The following is a 21,200-nucleotide window of genomic DNA, read 5'->3' on the forward strand; positions in this document are numbered from 1 at the left end:
CAACGTTGGAACCGATCTCTAAGTACTGTACTGGGCTGGCTGAGATGCAGGATCAGTAACGCCGTTATACGTGCCACCACCATGTGCATCCGAGGCACACGCCACCGGTTTAAGTCCCCCGCCTGGTGGCTTGGGTTCGACGACGGTGCCACCCTTCCACACATCGACTGAAACCCCTTTTCTACCCTACCTACATATGTCTTAACCTAACCCTTTGCCTATGTATTACTTATGATTCTCGTAATAAATGCTTTAGTTAACATATTTATTGTATTAAAATGGGCGAACTTATCCTTATAAGTTTCCGTTCTTCTACGTTATTTCGTGATGTCATTATCGTCTCAGGTGGCAATGCAATATTTTAAACATTCGCGCAGTGCGGTGTGCCGCCCTGTGTAAGCCGGCTCTGTCAAGGTCGACAAGTTGGCCGAGCTACTAGCTACAGCAGTACAGTTCGATAAGTACCTCCCGAGCTTTCGCGAGTAAAATGCGGCGAACAACTATTTCTGTTAGTTTCTTGCTTGCAAAACAGGTAGAGTAAAAAAGAAGGAAACAGCAATACAAACTAACTATTTTGGCTCAGTGATCCAAAGAGAATCTTGGCCTCCGAAACGAGAGCGTGCCACCTGTCCACAAATATGATGCAAAAATATAAGTAGGTAATGGAAAGTATTAAATACAGCGATGTGAATTAATCGGTGTTTGAAAATGCGCGCTTTGTTTCTAGCGCTCACCTGTTAATTTTTTTTGAGTTTTACCTACAGTTAATTAAAAACTTTAACCTGACAAGAATTAATATACTAGGTACCTAAGTCAACGAATAAAACAATAACAAATACTTGATCTTGTTATTTCGAATGTTTTTAATAATTATGTAAAAGAAACGGGAACAAACTCTGTAAGACAGACAATAGGTACTTTAATTTCGGTAATTATATCCGGTAGGTAATCAACTAATCATATTTAAGTAAATTTACCTATACAAATCACGCAGTATGCATTTCTACTTCATAATAACTTCCAAAGAGAAATGACGTCCTTACAAGGTTAATGCATTAGCGCTATGACGTACGAGCGAACATTAGTTGCTCGTGAGAATGAAATAAAATTATCGTTTAAAATTGGTTTTAAGCAATAAATAAACCTAATTGGAAATTACTTACCGATGATATGAGATCCCATTTTTTTTCTTATACTTCCTATAATGGTTTTTGCACCCTTTTACAACGCAATAAGGCATTTTTGTGTTATGCTGCGTGACAACTTTCTACTGCGCAATTCGCCACACGACTGAGCGCCGGGGTGTGATAAATGCAAATATCACACCCATGTAGCGGCCCCCTTTTTAGTGCTCGTTAGCCGCGTCCTTACGAAGTAATATATATGTCCATGGCATTCACATTATGGTAAAGTGTACTATTCATAATTTTCGATACACACCGTATTTATCTTTGAGCCGCTACCGAAACGATACATTTTAATGTAAGAATGTGAAAGAGTACCTACTTATTTACATGTTATTTACTTATTACGTAAATATTTCATTAAATCTAACTTAATCTGAATCTGAAAACGGCCCAAAAAGTGTATCCTTGGCATGGAACGCCGCTCTCAACCACTCGATTTTTCCTTCATTTCTGGCCATTTTTCCAGTAATTAATATTTTACACATGGACATATATATTACTTCGTAAGGACGCGGCTAACGAGCACTAAAAAGGGGGCCGCTACATGGGTGTGATATTTGCATTTATCACACCCCGGCGCTCAGTCGTGTGGCGAATTGCGCAGTAGAAAGTTGTCACGCAGCATAACACAAAAATGCCTTATTGCGTTGTAAAAGGGTGCAAAAACCATTATAGGAAGTATAAGAAAAAAAATGGGATCTCATATCATCGGTAAGTAATTTCCAATTAGGTTTATTTATTGCTTAAAACCAATTTTAAACGATAATTTTATTTCATTCTCACGAGCAACTAATGTTCGCTCGTACGTCATAGCGCTAATGCATTAACCTTGTAAGGACGTCATTTCTCTTTGGAAGTTATTATGAAGTAGAAATGCATACTGCGTGATTTGTATACGTAAATTTACTTAAATATGATTAGTTGATTACCTACCGGATATAATTACCGAAATTAAAGTACCTATTGTCTGTCTTACAGAGTTTGTTCCCGTTTCTTTTACATAATAATTAAAAACATTCGAAATAACAAGATCAAGTATTTGTTTATTTATTTATTTATTTATTTAATCTTTATTGCACATAAGGAAATACACTGTACAAAAGGCGAACTTAATGCCATAAGGCATTCTCTACCAGTCAACCTTTAGGCAAAGCAGATAAGTTGTAGGCGGTGCAAAAACATGTAGTAGATGATACAATTAGGTACCTGTACGAACACAATACAATCATAATAAATACACTAATATAAACATACATAAATATAAATAATATTGATACGAATACATATACCTACTTACATATACATATACATACATACATACATATGAAATCAGATGAACTTACAAAACAGAAACATTCAAGATTTTCCAGTACTGCCAGCAAAGTGCTCACTTAAAGATTTTTTAAAAGCAAATTTGTTCGGACACTGTTTAATTTTGACAGGGAGACTATTCCAAAGGCGAGCTGCCTGAATTGAGAAGGAATCGGACATATAACCAGTTCGGTGAGATGGTATAGACAGAGAAAGATTGCCAGAAGAGCGAAGCTGACGGACACGAGAGACACCATAGTAGTGGAAGAAAGATTTTAGATATTCGGGGGACTGAGGGTCGTTAAGAACAGAAAAAAGGGTGCAGTTTGTTATTGTTTTATTCGTTGACTTAGGTACCTAGTATATTAATTCTTGTCAGGTTAAAGTTTTTAATTAACTGTAGGTAAAACTCAAAAAAAATTAACAGGTGAGCGCTAGAAACAAAGCGCGCATTTTCAAACACCGATTAATTCACATCGCTGTATTTAATACTTTCCATTACCTACTTATATTTTTGCATCATATTTGTGGACAGGTGGCACGCTCTCGTTTCGGAGGCCAAGATTCTCTTTGGATCACTGAGCCAAAATAGTTAGTTTGTATTGCTGTTTCCTTCTTTTTTACTCTACCTGTTTTGCAAGCAAGAAACTAACAGAAATAGTTGTTCGCCGCATTTTACTCGCGAAAGCTCGGGAGGTACTTATCGAACTGTACTGCTGTAGCTAGTAGCTCGGCCAACTTGTCGACCTTGACAGAGCCGGCTTACACAGGGCGGCACACCGCACTGCGCGAATGTTTAAAATATTGCATTGCCACCTGAGACGATAATGACATCACGAAATAACGTAGAAGAACGGAAACTTATAAGGATAAGTTCGCCCATTTTAATACAATAAATATGTTAACTAAAGCATTTATTACGAGAATCATAAGTAATACATAGGCAAAGGGTTAGGTTAAGACATATGTAGGTAGGGTAGAAAAGGGGTTTCAGTCGATGTGTGGAAGGGCGGCACCGTCGTCGAACCCAAGCCACCAGGCGGGGGACTTAAACCGGTGGCGTGTGCCTCGGATGCACATGGTGGTGGCACGTATAACGGCGTTACTGATCCTGCATCTCAGCCAGCCCAGTACAGTACTTAGAGATCGGTTCCAACGTTGAGATATGGTTTCTGCCATATGTTTTATAACGGAGGACATTTGGGGTGCATAGACGCTGTCAACAGATGTTACAAGTGGTGTGAAAGTTGCATGTCGCATTTCACAGGCCGTGGAATATTTTCTCTGTTTTTCGTCTTCAGCTGATTTTAGTACAGATGTCACGGGTCTTGAGAGGTAAGAAGGAGCGTCAGTGTCGACGACACGGATATCAAACAACGCCAACAAATACAACAAATAATTTTGATTAACCATAAACTTAATCGACGCTCTTCTGATATAAACCGCGAATAAACTTAACAAGCCTTGTACGCCCGTACAAAGTTATCGCGAGAGTCGAGCTCACGTAGTTGTACGCAGTGTGTAACAGATGGCGCTTTTTTGCTGACATGAAGATCGCAACGGGCAATTCATATGCATGCGCTCATCCATAGTTTATATCTATGATTTTACAGCAAACAAAAACACATAATTTAGTAGAGAACCGAGTATCTATGACACACGTTTTTTTTTAAATAGTGATGTCCTTCACACCTGTAGATTTCACATGTAATCGAGATTGACCGTGGTTCTTTACAACTGTAATTATTTATGTGTATTTATAAAACACCTGTAGCCGTTCACAGTGCATTACAGGTGCCTGTAGCCTGTACTCTTGTAACCTGTAACTTGTAACTTTATAAAACTGGGCCCTGGACTGATGCTAATAGGCAGTAGGACTTAGTGCTTTAGCCTTTTCAGAAGACGCTGAGAAAAGAAGGTATGTTTTGTCACTGTCAATGTCAATCCGGATCGGTCGAATCGGATCATTCCGAGTAGCTGAGCAAATATACTTATAAATTGATTTTATCGGCAATATATATGTAATTTTAATAGAAGTTAATCTTTACAGAGGTAAATATTTGCACAATACGCCTACTGTAGAACACACATGTTTGTAAATTATTTTAAGTCTTATTTTGTTTAGATGCTGCGTGCAGTCGTGTTAGGCTCAGGTTTGGTTACTATGATCCCGTCGGTGAATGCTGCTACTCCCGTTAAGAATGAGCCAAAAGAACCAACGAGACCTGCGCCAATGAGGCCCTCTGAACTACCAATTTATGAAGCACCGCATGCTGAATACGCTGAGTATGTATCGTTTCGTACACTACCGACTGTGTTATATAATTCTGTCAAATTGATTATATACACAGGTTATAAAAAATAAGTTTAGATCCGTTATATTTATCGTCTAAGTATGTGATTTTTGATTGTTGTACCAGCTTTGAAGAATCCAAAAGACATTCTAAGAAATCTGGCTACATAAGGACCGCACTCCAGGGTCCCGTGCGAGTGGTGCGCGAACAAATACAGACGGTGTGGGCTCACACGGACTCCATCAACAATGCAGTGCATGACAACCTTAATGAATTCCAAGACAGGACTCAATGTAAGAAGTGCTATTATGATATCAACTTTCACATAACATACATTAAACATTTTAAGAATCCCTTTTTAAGAGAAAGCAAGCTCGTTTTTCAATGCAAATGTAGTAACGCTCTCATTTAAAAAGGATTAGTTAGATTGCTCCGAAATTTTAGGATAAGGTATGTCTACATATTACAGGACTAGTCCTGTAATATAATTTTTCTCTTAATTGGTTTTTTAATGCATTTATTTACATAAAAGATATATACAGTGGTACTACTAAACTAAATTAGCTTAATTGTAAGCTAGGCGCTTGAGGCATTGTATCAAGGTTGCTGGCGGCATTTCCTCATTGTATTGCAATGCTGATATGTTGTGTGAGGAAGCTGCCAGAGCTCTTCGGTCACCAGTTTTGTCAACCAGACACTTTGCAATTTCTTCAAACAACTTGTGAGCGCTGGGATCCCATGGGCCTACAGAGTCAACTCCAAATGGTACAAAATGGTATTCTCTCCTGTAATTAGTTTATGTTACTTCAGATACCATAGTTAAAAAATACAGCAGGTTTAAGTTTTGTCTTGTTTTTATAAACTGGAGCTATATATAAACTTATTACAGGACTAGATGCTCCACCACTCATGAGCGTGCAGTTAGCAGCCTTACTGGCTATAAAAACTATATTTATACACAGGTCCTATTTGATTTCAGGGATTGTTAGATATCTCCGTGAAGAAGAAAATAAGCATGTGCGCACTGGTGCCGTGGTTATTGGCGGCCTCACGGGATTCATCTTTGGGCTTCGAGGAGGGATAATCAGGGTAAGTAATCATTGGTTACTAACCGAACAAACCTTAAGCATTTTTATTTATGACTCAAAAACAAGCAAAGGAAAGATAAGGGCTCTTTTTCCGGAACCTGAACGTAAAATTCTAATCATAATGTGTTGGTAGAAGCTAGCATTGCCACAAAAATGACATGTCATAAACTGTATATAACTTGGTACTATAACAGCTAAGTGTAGGCACTTAGTTGTGATAAGCTTACCTCTAGACCAGTGGTACTCAACCTCTTTTATGAGGGCCACAAAGACAATTTTGCCTTGTAGCCACGGGCCGCAAGATGAATTTGGAATGAAACGTGACGTTAGATTGGATGTTAGGTATACCAGGATCATCTGGCGGGCCACTTAAAACGCCCGGCGGGCCGCAGGTTGAGTAAAGCAGCTCTAGAAAAATAAGTGCCTAAGTGTCAGCGTCTCATCAAAAACGAAGATGAAAATAATGGCTTGCCACATTCAGATGTATAACAATCAAATCATAACTTTGGGAGGACATAAACACAATACATTTACAGGCCACAGATGACAGAGATCCTATCGAAATAATCATATCAATACAATAATCATAATTCACTAAGACCCTACTGAGGCACAGACACTAAACAGGGGTATTAAAAAAAAGTCATTCCTCAAAAATATATCACTAAAATGAATAACTGGTTTATGGCCTAAGTTATTCCCAGAATTTGATAGATTGGATCCTTTTACCGATTACGTCCGTTAATGCAAACCGGACGCATGCGGCGCGCGGCGCGGAGTGCGGCAAATCAAGGCCGATTAATCCGATATTATTATTTGGTCGAGCGCAATGTATGAATGGCCTTCATTTGCCGCTCGCCGCTTTTGCGTCCAGTGCGCCGCCTTATAACAGGTAGTCCCATATGCAAATATGCAATATGCATGGAGGCGTACGAAATAGAGACATCCTATTAATCTGTAATGTAAATCTGTTGAAGTAATACAAATGCGTCAGGGCGAAGCGACTAGTCGGGGGTCTCCGACCTCCCTTCACGAAGCAGTATGCAATCTTAACACATAAGCTTTGTGGTACAGATGGCCCTAATTAATAGACTAGCTAACTTTTCAAGCCCAAAAGGTACTATGGATGTTAACTCGCAGAAAACTAACACTATACCGTCTATACCTTAAAACCTGTCTCATCGTAGGTTTCTCTCTCAACCCTATTATACATATGTCTCCGTAACGTGTTCCAGAGAGTCTTCTATGCCGGCCTGGGTACCACAGCCATGGGTATGATTTGCTTCCCCGAGGAAACAAAAGAGTTTTCCAGGAACAATGGAGTACTTGCAAAACAGTATATCAACATTGCATACAACTTTCTGTATGGAGGTAACTTATATTTTTTCTCATATAGAATATATAATTTTAAGTGATACTAATATAGTGATGTTACAAGCGTTCAAGCTAGTACTTTCTCAAAAATAAATACCTAATTAAAAATATTTATCAATATTTTTTTAATGTAAGTATTTTTGTTTTTTGCGTAGTAAAGCCAGGTGACCCTCAACTGGAAGTTCATTTCCCTGAGCTGTCATTTCCCAAAAACTTGTCGGAGTTTGTGGACTTGAGTGCGTCAGTGGCCTCGTCCGTGAAGCAGGCTGTCATGCCGCCGCCCAATAAGGAACCAGCTGATCCTAAAGCAACAGAAAAAATTAATTAGGTGGAATTTTCAGTCAAATAACAATTTAAGCATGAAAATGGGTATTATGCTTTGTTATTAAAACTTTTATGTGGTATTTTTTCATGTTTCGGGTTTTATTTATGACTATTTTTTTATTATGACATAGTGGTAGCCTTGCTGTCTTCATAATATGCTTCGTTTCAAGTTTCAATTAACTACGTATCATATTTTTTTGCTTGTTTATGCCGTGTTGCGTTTGTGCTATGCGTAGCTTACGCTGTGGCGATGTTTTTATTACAACTTATACATATTATGTGGTTACTGTCTGCTTCTTTGACTTTGCAATTACATTTTCGTTTGTAAAAGAAAGAAATCCTATAGTTCTGATACACCCCTTTCATTTGGATCATCATTATCATCAACAATAACAGCTACAGCCATCATTTGACCTATAGGTATTAGAATAATAAAAAAAAACTGATGCTCACGACTACGAGGGACTATGATTTTGAGCTGTTTCTAGTTAATTTTATAATATCTACAGATTAATCAGATTTAAAAATTGATAAATTGCTTCTAGTCCTGCTACTTAATTAATTATATATTTTTTGTATTTTAATGAAGTATTTTTAATATCTTTCATTTTAAGACATTGGTCGTCATGATAGGCGGTCAGCGGACACGAGGCCACTGTTTGGTGGTGCGACCGCCAGGCTTAGTTTATAAACGACTATAAAGCTCAAAGCCATTCATGTTCATTCCTGCCTTCAGTAAACGGTATTTTATGTCTGCTTTAGGTATATGACATTATTTAATTAAGATAAAGGATAACGTGCTAGTAGCATAACAACTCTTCATATTTATGTATAAATGCAAGCTAAAGCTAATTTTTAACTCCATTTCTAGAGACATCACATCATGATTAATCGCCTTCCAACGAAACCGCTCATAACTCACTCAATTTCAGTCTCAGGTTTACTCTATCTGTTGCTTTCTCTGGAATGAATGCTGACACCATCGTTGATATATATAGCTAACATACTAACTATTCATAGGCCCTACTGTTACGAAATAAGGGCTACCAATATAGATGATTTTCAGTTTCTTATATAGATGCGTAAATACGTTGCAAGTAATAAGACGTATAAATAACACTTACACTGCGTGGGCTATTAAATTCGCATCAGACTTTTCTTGGTCTAACTTTATTAAGACACATAATTAGCAAAGAGAATTTGAAATAGATATTATATAGGGTGCATTAGGATAAATGCGAAGGCGGGGTAATTCCAAAACTGGCAAATATCTACTAAACTATAAAATAGGTACATCTATAAATCGCGATTTTCTCACTGACGTACTGAGTTGACTCATAATGAATATGACCTGAAAGTATTTTCGCCGAAATAGCTACCTATTATGAACAGGGCTTACATTTCTTTCTATTCAGTATGGGTGTAGGTAATGGGTAGCAAACTTTCGGTAGCCAACAATGGCTTCGAAAGAAGCACACCAACATATTCCCTTTCATAGGATAGCTCTCTTCCACGGTGACCCCATTAATCGCCCGCTTCTAACCGATTACAGTATTTTACTGATGTGATAATCAATGTGACGAGCCCTGGGTCGATTTTTGTATACCTATGTAGTTGCACATTACAATTACCTACTGTTTTTCTCTCTAGTCTATTTCTAATTATGGTAGTTAAAAAAGAGGCAATCTAACTTTGTAACTTCATAAAAGTTACAAAGTTAGATACAGAGTTACGGTTCGTGAGGTTGTTACTTGTTAGCAGGGCCTCTTCGGGTTAAATAGTAGTAACAATTCGAGGTAGGTAAGTATGTTTATATAAATTAAAAGGCTGAGGTGGCGCCGCAAATTGGTATACGTAGGTAATTAGTAATTTAGTGCAATTGTAAAGCTTTCTCCTTGTAACCTTTCAGATAAATCCGGCGATGAAGGAATAGATTGTCCGAGTAAGTGTTTTGATCAATAGTTAGTACAGTCAGCAGCAGAAGTTGCTAAGCGGGCGAGGGATTCAAAATTACCTTGACACGCTCTTATTCTCTTAACAATAAAGTCGACTCAAGATTATGAACATCTGGCCCGCTTAGCAACTTCTGCTGCTGACTGTACTTACCTGCAACAAGAAAATATAGTTCGTTTTAGCTGCAAGTGCTAATTTTGAGTTGCGAATGATTTGTATATGGGATCAGGCATGTAGCAGTAATTTTAATTTAATAACTAGACCGTCGAAAAGGACTAAGGCACGAGCTGCAAATAAAAAATCGCGTCGTGTCACATACAACTTTTCACTCAGCAGTAATAGCGGGAGATACGTTAAAAGAAATACGAGTATCTACCCTCATAAGTTATTTATTTGTGATAAGACTGATAAAAAATAAATAATAGATAATTATTTACATTGACAGATCTGCCCTGCTAAGCCGAAAAGCGCTATCTCAAAAACAAATGATTTTGAAAATAGAATTCTCAGTTATAGAAACTAAAGTATAAATTAGCAATGGATTTTCTTTTGAGATAGCGCCACTAATTAAGTGATTTGCAAATAAGTATGTTGCCTAGTATTGCGTACGGACAGGAAAAACTATTTTTTCTGTTATTTATTCGAATATTATATCAATGAAAGCTTATTTTATATATAATCTAACTGTAAAGTCTCGGTTTCGAGCCAAAGCCGAACCTTCGGTTTCGGCAAAAAACGTTTCTGTCGGACACTAACCTATAAGTACTTATTTAGAACTAAATCCTTCTGTTTCAGTTACGTACGTAAGACGCCCTAAGTATTTGTGACAAGGAAATCTTAGCTACAACTACAATAACCAAGAAATGTACTTGTATTCAGTTAAGATACTCCTTCAGTGTCATTTAAATAAAACATCAACATAATCATAAACCAAGTTTTTTATTGAATGATCCATAATTTATACTTGAATTAAGCAAATATCATTTCTTCCCGTCTCTTTTTAGTGACCACAGTACCAGGCTTATGCTGAGCCTCAGGGTGATTCATCAGTTCTGGTGGGCATGTAGAAACGGAGCTTTGAAGTAGTACTTGCTTAAGATCATAGAATAAGGCTGAATCCTCCTTTGTCACAAATGAAACTGCTTTGCCGGTTTTACCGGCACGACCAGTACGGCCGATACGATGTGTGTAGTCCTCAATCGTTTTGGCCATATCATAGTTGATGACCATGCTAACATCCTTGATGTCAATACCACGACCAGCAACATCAGTTGCCACAAGAATGTCTTTGGTTCCGTTTTTAAGACTTGCCAACGCGAAATCACGTTGCTCTTGCCCTTTCCCGCCATGTAGTGTGCAAGCGTTGAAGCCCAGCTTCTCGAGACCTTTAGCCAAAACATCAGCTCCTTTCTTCTGGTTCACAAATATGATTATTGGAGGTTCAACATTACGTTGCAATATCTCCGTCAGCTTCCTACGCTTCTCGTTTTCTCCAATCATGTAAACAACTTGTTCTGTACGATCAACTGGCTTTCCTACAGATCCTATGTAGACAATAGCTGGTCTTCTGAGATAGCTCCTCGCTAAGCGTTCCACAGCAGGAGGCATTGTAGCTGTGAACATGACAGTTTGTCTGTATTTCTTTTTAGAATTATAATTTGCCAGTAATACAGAAGCATCCTCAGCTGCATCACTGTCAGGTTTAATATTGGACACAGGCATATATTCAAGAATTTTCTGTACATCAGGCTCAAAGCCCATGTCTATCATACGATCAGCTTCATCCAATACTACATAAGTGCAGCGATTCAAAACCAGGTATCTATTTTCCAACACATCAATAAGTCGACCAGGTGTAGCAATGACTATTTCACAGCCTAACCTGAGCTTAAACCCTTGGTCCTCTCTGGAGAGGCCTCCTACAACAACAACTGAAGTGATACCTAAGGGCACTCCAAACTTATTTGTTTCTTCTTCTATTTGCTGAGCCAATTCTCTTGTAGGTGCTAGAATAATAGCATAGGGTCCTTGATCAGCATCTTCCATTCTTTCGCTCTTGGGCAGGGACTGAATCCAAGTTAACAACGGTATCAGGAATGCTAATGTTTTACCTGAACCAGTCTCGGCTACACCAATAATATCTCTGTTCTGCAGACCAATAGGAATGGCTTGACGTTGAATAGGTGTTGGGCTCTTGTATCCCACCTTATTAATGATGTCCATGATATCATTATGAAAACCAGCTTCTTTCCATGATCTGATGGGATTCGGAATCTTCCCACCTTTAATAGTAATGTTATAATCTTCTCTGAAAATTCTCCAATCCCTTTCAGTCATTTCATCTTGATCTTTCTCTGACCAATGTCGGTCATCCCATTTTTGTTTATCTTCCTTCTTTTTAACTTTTTTGAGGCGAAGTTTCTCTTGTTCTTTTTCTAATTCTGTTCTACGTTTTTCCAGAAGATTGCCATAAAATTTACTATGATCTTTCTTTTGAGCTTTAATATCAATACCAGCGATGTGCCCACGACCAAAGAACTGCACTTGATGTCTATCTTTATACAAGGCATTGTAATCATTTGATGTATCTTCAGAAGCATCCCAATCAAACACAAACTTACGATCATTTAGTCGCCTCACTCTCCTCTTCTTTTTCACAATGCCGAGATAGCGAGCCTTTATAGCTTCTTCCTCCCGTTCTTTATCTTTGGTTTTACCATATTCTTCATTCTTTTCTTTTTTGTCATCTCTACGATCTGTTGTTGACTTTCTTTCATCATACTTACGGTCCCTTTCTCTGTCTCTATCCCTTTCCCTCTCTCTGTCTCGTTCTCTCTCCCTTTCTCTTTCACGGTCTCTATCTTCCCTGTGTTTCCTATCTTCATCCTTTTTAGAGGGCCCTGTGAGGTCAATAGTTGTTATAGTAGGCTTAGCCACATTCGCTCTCAATGCCTCAACTTGTTCCCTGCGTCTCTCTAGAGCAAGTGCAGCTCTCTGTTCTTTTGTTAGGAAAACTGGCTTACTCCTTGCTTCTTCTTCAGCTTTTTTCTTAGCCAATAATTCTTCCAAAGACAATGGTTCACGTTTGACTGGCTTTGGAATTTCTTCCTCCTGTTTATTTTCCTGAGAATCTTCATTCAATTTACCGTCGTCTTTTTTACCTTTAGGCTTGTCTTTATCTTCATATCGTCTCTCCTTCTCCTTTTCTTTTGCGTCTCGTTTCTTTGGGCTTCTGGATCGCCCGCGATCTTTTCTGTTAGGGCTTCTGGAGCGGGCACGATCTTTTCTGGTGGGACTACGAGAGCGATCGCGATCTTTTCTTGCGGGACTTCTAGATCGATCTCGATCCTTTCTCGGGCTTCTAGACCTCTCACGACGTTTTGTCTTTTCACGATGAGCCTCGCGGTCGTCATAACGTTCTCTTTCACGTCTCTCACGAGATCGCGACCTGCGCCTATCCGGGCTCCTTTCCCGACCCATTTCTAGTAAAAATGATTAACGTGATTACCGTTATCTCGCGAAACTTTCATCAAAATACGAAAATAACCAAATAGTCGTCAAATATTCACTGAAATCAGTACAGTAGTACTCTACTCAATGTAAACTCTCACTCTGACAGAACATGGCGCAACGCTGCGCTGCGCAAGTGCGCACAGAGCAAGCACAGAGGTACAAATAAAAGTCGTAACAGACTACCGCACCGGATAGCGACTTTGGTGCGGTCAAAATATCTCTCTCTCGCTCTAACTCATAGCTGCGTCCTTAATTTTACATACGATCGATAGCCACACTGCACAACGACGCGGTCCGGTACGGTCGTCTGTATAGACTTTAACGGCTTTAAACCTTGTTGGTGCAAGCGGTAGTACCAAAGAATATAATACTCACTAGGTAGTACTATGAATTCTGTGGTGCAAGAGAGTCACTAAATTGGCAACACTCATCTTGTCATGGCGACTTCAATCTGACAGGTGACAGTGCTTCAATTCAATCACTTGTGTTGTAGTGTACGCGTTGTTATTCTATTTATTATTTTCTATGCAGTTAACGCTATTTACATGAAGGAATGCAATTTACTTGGATATGAAATTTAAAATTTAAGTGTCTGGACTCTATGCCTTAAAAAATGGAAGCGATCTTAAAACATAATCTTAGTGTAACAACTGTAATAATTACAATATTGTCTGCGGCCGTTGTATTTATTGTTTTAAAGTATAAATGGAGGATTAGAAAAGCGTCGGAGGCTTTCCATTATATGAATGTTTTAATAGTTACTGATGAAGAGGCATGCAACAGCGTGGTAACTATTATAAGAAGGTTAGTGATTAAATGAGTAATTAGTAAATTAACCTTGTATAAGACTTATAGGGTCACAGTGCAGAAAGAGGTGTCGTGAAATGTATGGTGCCCAACACCAATCTAACAGCTATTTAACACTGACTGGTGCTGTAATAATATATTGTTGAAAAAAATATTTAACCTTCTTACTTATAATACGTGAGTCAAGGGCGAATGAAACTGATTAAGTGAGCTCTCCGATTATCTATAGGTCGTAACGGATCTTATAGTCACACTAAACTGGTGTTTTAGAAAACTACACGCCTGCAAGCAGCCAACTGGGAATTGTTTGACAGACTCGAGACATCCGAAAAGAATAAGTTGTGTGTGACTACAGTCTTCTATTATGACATATTTGCCATTGGCTGTAGTATTTGTGTACTGAAAGTTAAAGAATAAACATAAAGAAGATGACAAACAAAAGACTGAGCTCTAAGAAATGATATAGAATTTTACTAACATCCATTAATAATGCCAAACAAACAGATTTTTCGTGTTTGTCAGATTTTTCTGGTTATGTGTCTACATGAAAGATTTTTTATACAGTTGTTAATATTGCTGCGACATATCTGCACAATATGGCATTTTGAATTTCAAAGGTATTTGACTAATTACAATATAAGTTCGAAAAACAGGAAAATCTAAACAAGTGGCGATAAATTAAAACACAATCAAAGTGAAGGTTTTAAATCGACATATGTTGAGTATTACCTATTTTCGCACTTGGATCGTAATTCAAGTCATTTGAATTAGTTACCTAATTGATTAATATACTACCTATTTAGTTCCTTATCCTAATAAAAAAATGTGTTTCAGGAAATGTGTATATCAAAATGCCATAGGATTTGACTGTGAATGGGTGACTGTGGGGCGCAAGAGACAGCCTGTCGCACTGTTGCAGCTGTCTACCCTTGATGGCTTTTGTGGTCTGTTCCGGTTAAATCAAATGAAAACTGTCCCTAGCTCATTAAAAGTAGGAAACCAGTTGTTGTTTAAGAATAAGTTACTATTTTAGCTATACCAAATATACTTTTAACTATATTGCTGATCATGTGCCTGCCGCTCACAATTAAAGTCTAACTTAGTTATATAACTGAATTGGGACTTAGTTGCATCTCTCTTTAGCCTTTTTCTACCCTTCGGGTGTAGGCCTCCTTCATTTTACGCCATTTGTCACGGTCTTTTGCAACCTGCAGCCACTTCTTCCCCGCAGTCCTTTTGATGTCGTCGTCCCAACTTTACGTACTTTGGGGACGCTCTTCCCCCCATGGTCGCCACTCGGGTAGTCGTTTACTCCACGAGTCGGTCTTTCTTGCTATATGACCCGCCCTTAGTTGCATACACTTACTTTTATTAGGGTTCCGTAGTTTCCGTACCCAAAGGGAGAAAACGGGACCCTCTTACTGAGACTCCACTGGCCGTCTGTCTGTCACCAGGCTGTGTCTCATGAACCGTGATATCTAGGTAGTTGAAATTTTCACAGATGATGTATTTCGAAAGCAGACGAAAAGCAGTCAGTTGCCGCTATAACAAGAAATCCTAAAAACAAAATAAAATAAATATTTAAGTGAAGCTCACGTTCGAAATGTCAGGCCTAATAATAAATAGTGTATGCATTTATGTTCCGATTCAGTTTTACATATGAATTATGAGTGAAAATCGTATTATTTTAAATCTAACTACCACAGCTTTTCTTTAAAAGGGACAGTCATAGCCTCATAGCATTCATACGTAGTGATGTACATGTATGTTAAGTAATACCTAGTTACACTGCTTTTAGGCATTACTTGAAGATAACACCATCTACAAAGTCGGTGTTTCTCCTTCTGACGACGCAAAATATCTGTTCCACGACTGGGGGGCTAAATTAAAGAGTTCTCTCGACGTGCGCCACCTAGCTCGCGCCTGCGGCCACAGTGCCGGCGGTCTAGCGAGCCTCTCTGAAGCACTGTTGCAAGTCACTCTGGATAAACACTGGAAGGTAATAGAACATACTATATACATCCTAGAAACTATGGTTAATATTATTCTATTAATTTACATAGTAAAGGTGTAACCCTCTTGCTCATATGTACCTACTCAATAGGTACAATTGCAACCCATGTGGCCATCCATACTCCCTCTATTGTTTGAATCATAATAAAAATACTAGCGACCCGCCTCAGGTTGGCACGGGTTAGCAAATTTTACTCCTAAACCTCCCTCAAGAATCCCTCTATTGATAGGTGAAAACCGCATGAAAATCCGTTCAGTAGTTTTTGAGTTTATCGCGAACGTACAAACACACAGACAGACGTGGTGGGGGAGTTTGTTTTATAAGGTGTAGTGATTAACAAGTGCCACAGTAGGAGTTCGTAGGTCCTTAAAAATAGACCAAATTGTCGACACTGACGCTCCTTTTTACCTCTCACGACCCGTCACATCTGTACCTACTAAAAACAGCCGAAGACGAAGAGCAGAGAAAATATTCCAAGACTTGCGAAATGCGACATGTAACGTTCACCCCACTTGTGACATCTGTTGGCAGCGTCTATGCACCCCAATAGCCCTCCTTTATCAAACCTCCTCCTCCTTGCTTCGTTCTACTCAGTGCTGAGGGTCGTGATCTCCTAGTGGAGCACATTGATTCCGGATTGTAGATTTCCAGCCTATCCGATCCCTTGCGACTTCTAAGTCATCATGGACCTTCATGGATAGCGATTTGCTAATCTGGTCGGATCATCGCGTAGGACTGCGGCCCCTTCTCTTTCCTTCCACCGAATGTCCACCTTCTGAGACCATTAGCTTTTCCAGGTTGCGTCCAGTCTTCCTGGCTATGTGTCCAAAGAACTCAAACATATGGTAGAAACTAAACTATATATCAACGGTGGAACCGCTCACTATGCACCATACTGGGCTGGCTAAGATGCAGGATTAGATCAGTCGCCGTTATACGCGCCACCACCATGTGCAACCGGGACACACGCCACCGCTTTAAGTCCACTGCCAGGTGGCTTGGGTTCCATGGCGGTGCCGCCCTTCCACACACCACACACCGATTGAAGCCCCTTTTCTGCCCAATGTTCAATGTATATTTGCCTATGTATATAATGTGTTTATTATATATATATATATATATATGTAAATAAAAAAAAACTAGTTAATTTGTAAAACTGTACATCACCAACAACCCTATGCTTGTTACAGGTACGGTGCAGTGATTGGGAGGCTGAGCTGTTGACAGACAGACAAATAATGTATGCAGCGGCTGATGCACATGTGGCTATCAAAATATTTGCGAAGCTAATACGTGAATATACTAGCAGGGCACGCGGCTCTTATTGGCTTAATGGAGAGACGGACAAACATTCGCAACAAGCTGTTAATGATTTGTGTCGGGATATTGCAGATGTTGCTTTTAAAACAAAGCATAATAATAATCAGAATAATAAAGGGTAAAAATTACGTACCTGTATATATATTAATAAATATTATGAGGTAATATGTTATTATATTGATTGGGTAAACTTTCTACTTGACTCGTAATATAAGAACGATAATAAAACCAATAAGGCCTCATAAGGTATTATTAGTAAAACACTATGCTCTCTTCTTTGTCATTCCGATGATCATCAAAATATTTGTACTTGGAACATTTCAATGTTGGTGTCGTGTTATTAATATATTTAATCTAATCAAATGTTGTATCATCAGGAAGAAGGATAAGATCGTTAAGAAAGAGGATATAGTAATGAAAAAGAGGTACCCGCACGCGACGCGCACCAAGCCGCTGTACAACAACTGCTACCTGCAGGCGCCCGACGGGGAGCTGCTCTGCACTTGTGACAAAAAGAAAGCCCTCTGGTAATGAAACTCCATATCTAAGTCATGTCTCAATACCGCTTGACTTATATGTTTAGTGACCATAGTTATCATACGTTGACTATGTTGTCGTTAAAGGTTTAGCTGCATGCGTGCGTCACTAGTTCCTATGTGTATGTTTACTCTGCTTAGTTCATACATAACTAAAAATTATAAACATGGATTTTGTTTAGAACTACATTTACTAGAAAACCACATCTGTCCGAGTAGTAGGTAAGCAAAGTGGTTAATAAAGTGGTACCCATTAATGTAAATCAGAAATAAGTCCGCAAGAGTCAGTCGGCATAAGATCCGTCGGCATCTACGCTAGGCAATACATGTGTCGCTTAGCTTTAAACTCTAGTAAATCCATTCGGCCCACAGCAAATATCTACCCTACTACCTTTTCGTAATACCGAAAATCGCATAATCTGACAGATGGATTTCCCGAGTTTAAAGTTGAGCGACTCACATATACGTACAGTGTACATCCCAAACAACAAAATTTGGACTGTGTTTGGATCCCATAATCGGTTAATAAGTGTTTATTTTGGGTGACTTGACTCTTCAAGTCCTTCTTTAGTCCGCAATCGTAGCCTAAATACAAAGGCACGCAAACCGCGGTTTTCCGACCCGTGGTCTAATGGAAGGCCGCGGCCGTTTCGTTCGTGCAGGTACGTGGAGAAGGAGTTGGCCGCGGTGGTGAGCGAGGCGCCGCTGACGGTGCGGCTGCGCTTCGAGCCGGCCGGCCGCTCCGTGGGCGCCGTGGGCCGCTACTACTGCCTCGCCAAGGAGAACAAGTGCGTCGTGTGCGGCAGCACAGACTCCTACATTAGAAAAAATGTTGTACCTAGAGAGTACCGAAAGTATTTTCCCGGTAAGTTCGTGTGAAGTTTTTTCTTGTCTTTCGATGCCGTGGTTACGTTCTCTTTAAACCTTGATTATGATGTACTTTATTATGTTAAATTTAATCAAATATGAATTATTGTAGGTTATGAGCCCTTTCGATAATGGCCAATCTACCAAGCATACTAGTAGAACGCCGTACAACAGTACTACTAACAAACTGCTGCTATTGTCCCACTACGCTAGACTTCTTGCAATTAAGTATTAAGTGTACCTAGTATTCCAACCTCATTTGTAAAGGTGTGTACATGTAGTACAATAAAAGTGTTATTTTTAGAGGTAATGAAGGACCACTCGTCGCACGACGTGGTGCTGCTGTGCGTGCGCTGCCACCAGCTCTCCAACACGCTGGACCTGCGCATGCGCGAGATGCTGGCGCGCAAGTGTCACGCGCCACTCGCTAACGGCAAGGCTGTGTTCAGCTACGACTTCAATACCAAGTAAAGTTTATGGTTCATTTACGTTAGTCTATTGTAGCTCGCCTTTTATATTAATCATTTAATTATTTTTTTACTTCAGATTTAATTTTGATCCCTAGTCAATAATAGCATTATGTATGATATAAAAAAATGCGTACCTACCTACAATAACATTTAGGAAACATACTGAATATTTTCTTTAATAAATCTTACAACTTAAGAAATCTTTTATTTATTTAAACTTCATTGCACAAAATATATACAACAATGTACAAATGGCGGACTCTATTTATTGATTAGGAACAAAAATTGATATTATTGATTATTTCATCGAATTTGGAGTCATGTCGACATTACTGCGAGCAAGGACACACTTTTGTCCTATCTCTGGACTTGAGTTAGAGCTCCGCCGAATCTTGCACTAAGTCGCAGGGTTAAAGTTTAGTAGATTATACCTGTAGCTAGGGAGTTTAATCATTAGGTATGTACATAGACTAGGAATCCTCTAGACCGAGTTTACAGCAATTATTTCATGCAACCGATGATGCCAAAAATGCGGGGGTGCGCGGGACGAGGTGAGCGAAGTCCCGTGCCGTGATTGGTCCATTTAAAGACACGGACGACACACAAAGACACTTTCGACTCGAACATAGAGTAAAATTGCCGTATGCGTGGCAGAGGGGGTAGCGCGGTCTGGAGGATGTTTTGTCTGTAGGTATGTATAACTTATTTGGAAAATTCCTTCTAGTTTTACCTGCAAGGTAGTTATCACAGTCAACGTGTGATTAAGGCTTAAGCTTGGTACCTATTTGTTTCAGGAAAATTCGTTCGGCGGCGCGTGCCCTGCTGCACCAGTCACAGTCGCTGCCGGAGGAGCGGCGGCGCGCGCTCGAAGAAGTGCTGTTGCAACACTACCCGCAATGCGAGGAGGTCACGCAGGAACTGCTGGAGGAGGCTGCTGCCATCGGCCCGGAAGCGTATGTATCCTCACCCTACTCCGCGAACCAAGAAATTTTCACAACCAGTGCCAACCGCAGTAGATATCACCAGTTTTAGGAATCTCAAAGAGCCACACGTTGTTTTCCGGGGTGTAGGTTAATCTTATGACTCTTATGAGTGATTTAACGTTCATAAGCCGAGCGGGCCAGACGGCATGCCGGCAGTTGTGTCCTGTGTTAGCGCGTCTTTTCGCGAATGCATCGCCCTTAATGTATATAATTGCCATGCGATTCAATAATAATAGTTATTTGTTTTACAAGGGGGCAAAGTTGTTGTTTAACCGCTCGTGCCAATATTGATACCCGAGCAAGCGAAAGATTCCAGATCTTGAGCGTTGCGAGGTTTTCAAAGCACGAAGGTTAAACAAAATTTGCCCCCGAGTGAAACACAAAATTTTTCACCACACCAACCAGAAACCAATATTAAATTTAAAATATCAAACAAAATCAAATCCAAATGAATGTTATTAAATATTTATCATCCAAAATCATCATTTAAATGTCAATTCTACCAGCAAGCATAAGAAAACAACTCAAAATTTGCATCTGATCACTTTGCCTCACATGTGAATAAAATGCAACTTTGCCATCAGTTTTTGAAGTGCAAAGTAAGCCTTTCCGAGCTGGTGTGAAAATTACATTACTTAATTAACAGCGTAATTTTCTTGATGGACTAACTCTACTTCTTAAGTTGTGAGTATTTCCTTGTGGTTAACATCTGTTTATTTAATTCCACAGCGCCATAAAAACGGAAGAAGAGAGCCATGGCATGAAAGTAGTAGAGTACCATCTGAAACACGAGAATCTTCTGCGATTAGAGGAGTACTGGCGGGAACATTTCCTCACTTCGATGGAGCCGAAATTCATGCCCGAGTTATGGTCTATCAAACACAATGAAGAAAGGTTAAAATCGCATGTTCTTGTAACCTTCGGATGCTAATTATTAAGTTTAAATAGATCTTGGTGTAAGATTTTCTAAAAATTATGTATACCAATGTGATAAATTGTGTATTACTTTCAGGCTCCGTGTGAAACTGGACGAAGGACGTTTATCTCAAAAAGATTTGCAATCAATAGGACTCACGCCGTGGACGTAGTACAAGGTTCACTCGATCGACAGACGACAACGATGTATGTAAAGTAATAAAAAAATGGAAATAAAATTTCG

At 39.3% G+C, this 21,200-nt stretch overlaps 3 protein-coding genes across 8 annotated transcripts; 2 read left to right on the top strand and 1 right to left on the bottom strand.

Annotated features, from left to right (window-relative positions):
• Positions 1-4,430: 4,430 nt before the first annotated feature.
• LOC134678084 (MICOS complex subunit MIC27) lies at positions 4,431-10,461 on the top strand. Of its 4 annotated transcripts, XM_063536533.1 has the most exons (8): positions 4,437-4,550; positions 4,609-4,784; positions 4,919-5,085; positions 5,772-5,881; positions 7,116-7,251; positions 7,410-7,582; positions 9,488-9,520; positions 10,327-10,461. In XM_063536533.1, exons 2-6 carry the CDS (start codon positions 4,624-4,626, stop codon positions 7,580-7,582), a joined length of 747 nt encoding a protein of 248 aa, XP_063392603.1. In that variant the 5' UTR covers positions 4,437-4,550; positions 4,609-4,623; the 3' UTR covers positions 9,488-9,520; positions 10,327-10,461. The 4 variants fall into 4 exon arrangements, with proteins under 4 accessions (XP_063392602.1, XP_063392603.1, XP_063392600.1 ...); XM_063536532.1 differs by lacking the exons at positions 9,488-9,520; positions 10,327-10,461 and having other exon boundaries at positions 4,431-4,550; positions 4,624-4,784; positions 7,410-7,666; XM_063536530.1 differs by lacking the exons at positions 9,488-9,520; positions 10,327-10,461 and having other exon boundaries at positions 7,410-7,666.
• On the bottom strand, positions 10,452-13,132 carry LOC134678083 (probable ATP-dependent RNA helicase DDX23). Its single transcript, XM_063536529.1, has one exon. The coding sequence runs from the start codon at positions 13,009-13,011 to the stop codon at positions 10,501-10,503; it is 2,511 nt and encodes an 836-aa protein (XP_063392599.1). The 5' UTR covers positions 13,012-13,132; the 3' UTR covers positions 10,452-10,500.
• Positions 13,133-13,513: 381 nt separating this feature from the next.
• Positions 13,514-21,195, top strand: LOC134678877 (exonuclease 3'-5' domain-containing protein 2). 3 transcript variants are annotated; one of them, XM_063537599.1, is made up of 10 exons: positions 13,514-13,848; positions 14,686-14,842; positions 15,650-15,850; positions 17,056-17,303; positions 17,563-17,712; positions 18,384-18,586; positions 18,893-19,055; positions 19,853-20,011; positions 20,771-20,935; positions 21,054-21,195. In XM_063537599.1, exons 1-10 carry the CDS (start codon positions 13,658-13,660, stop codon positions 21,127-21,129), a joined length of 1,713 nt encoding a protein of 570 aa, XP_063393669.1. In that variant the 5' UTR covers positions 13,514-13,657; the 3' UTR covers positions 21,130-21,195. The 3 variants fall into 3 exon arrangements, with proteins under 3 accessions (XP_063393669.1, XP_063393670.1, XP_063393671.1); XM_063537601.1 differs by having other exon boundaries at positions 13,727-13,848; positions 14,686-14,795; XM_063537600.1 differs by lacking the exon at positions 14,686-14,842 and having other exon boundaries at positions 13,687-13,848.
• Positions 21,196-21,200: the final 5 nt, after the last annotated feature.

Source organism: Cydia fagiglandana, chromosome Z, assembly GCF_963556715.1.
Source record: "Cydia fagiglandana chromosome Z, ilCydFagi1.1, whole genome shotgun sequence".
NCBI lineage: Eukaryota > Metazoa > Arthropoda > Insecta > Lepidoptera > Tortricidae > Cydia > Cydia fagiglandana.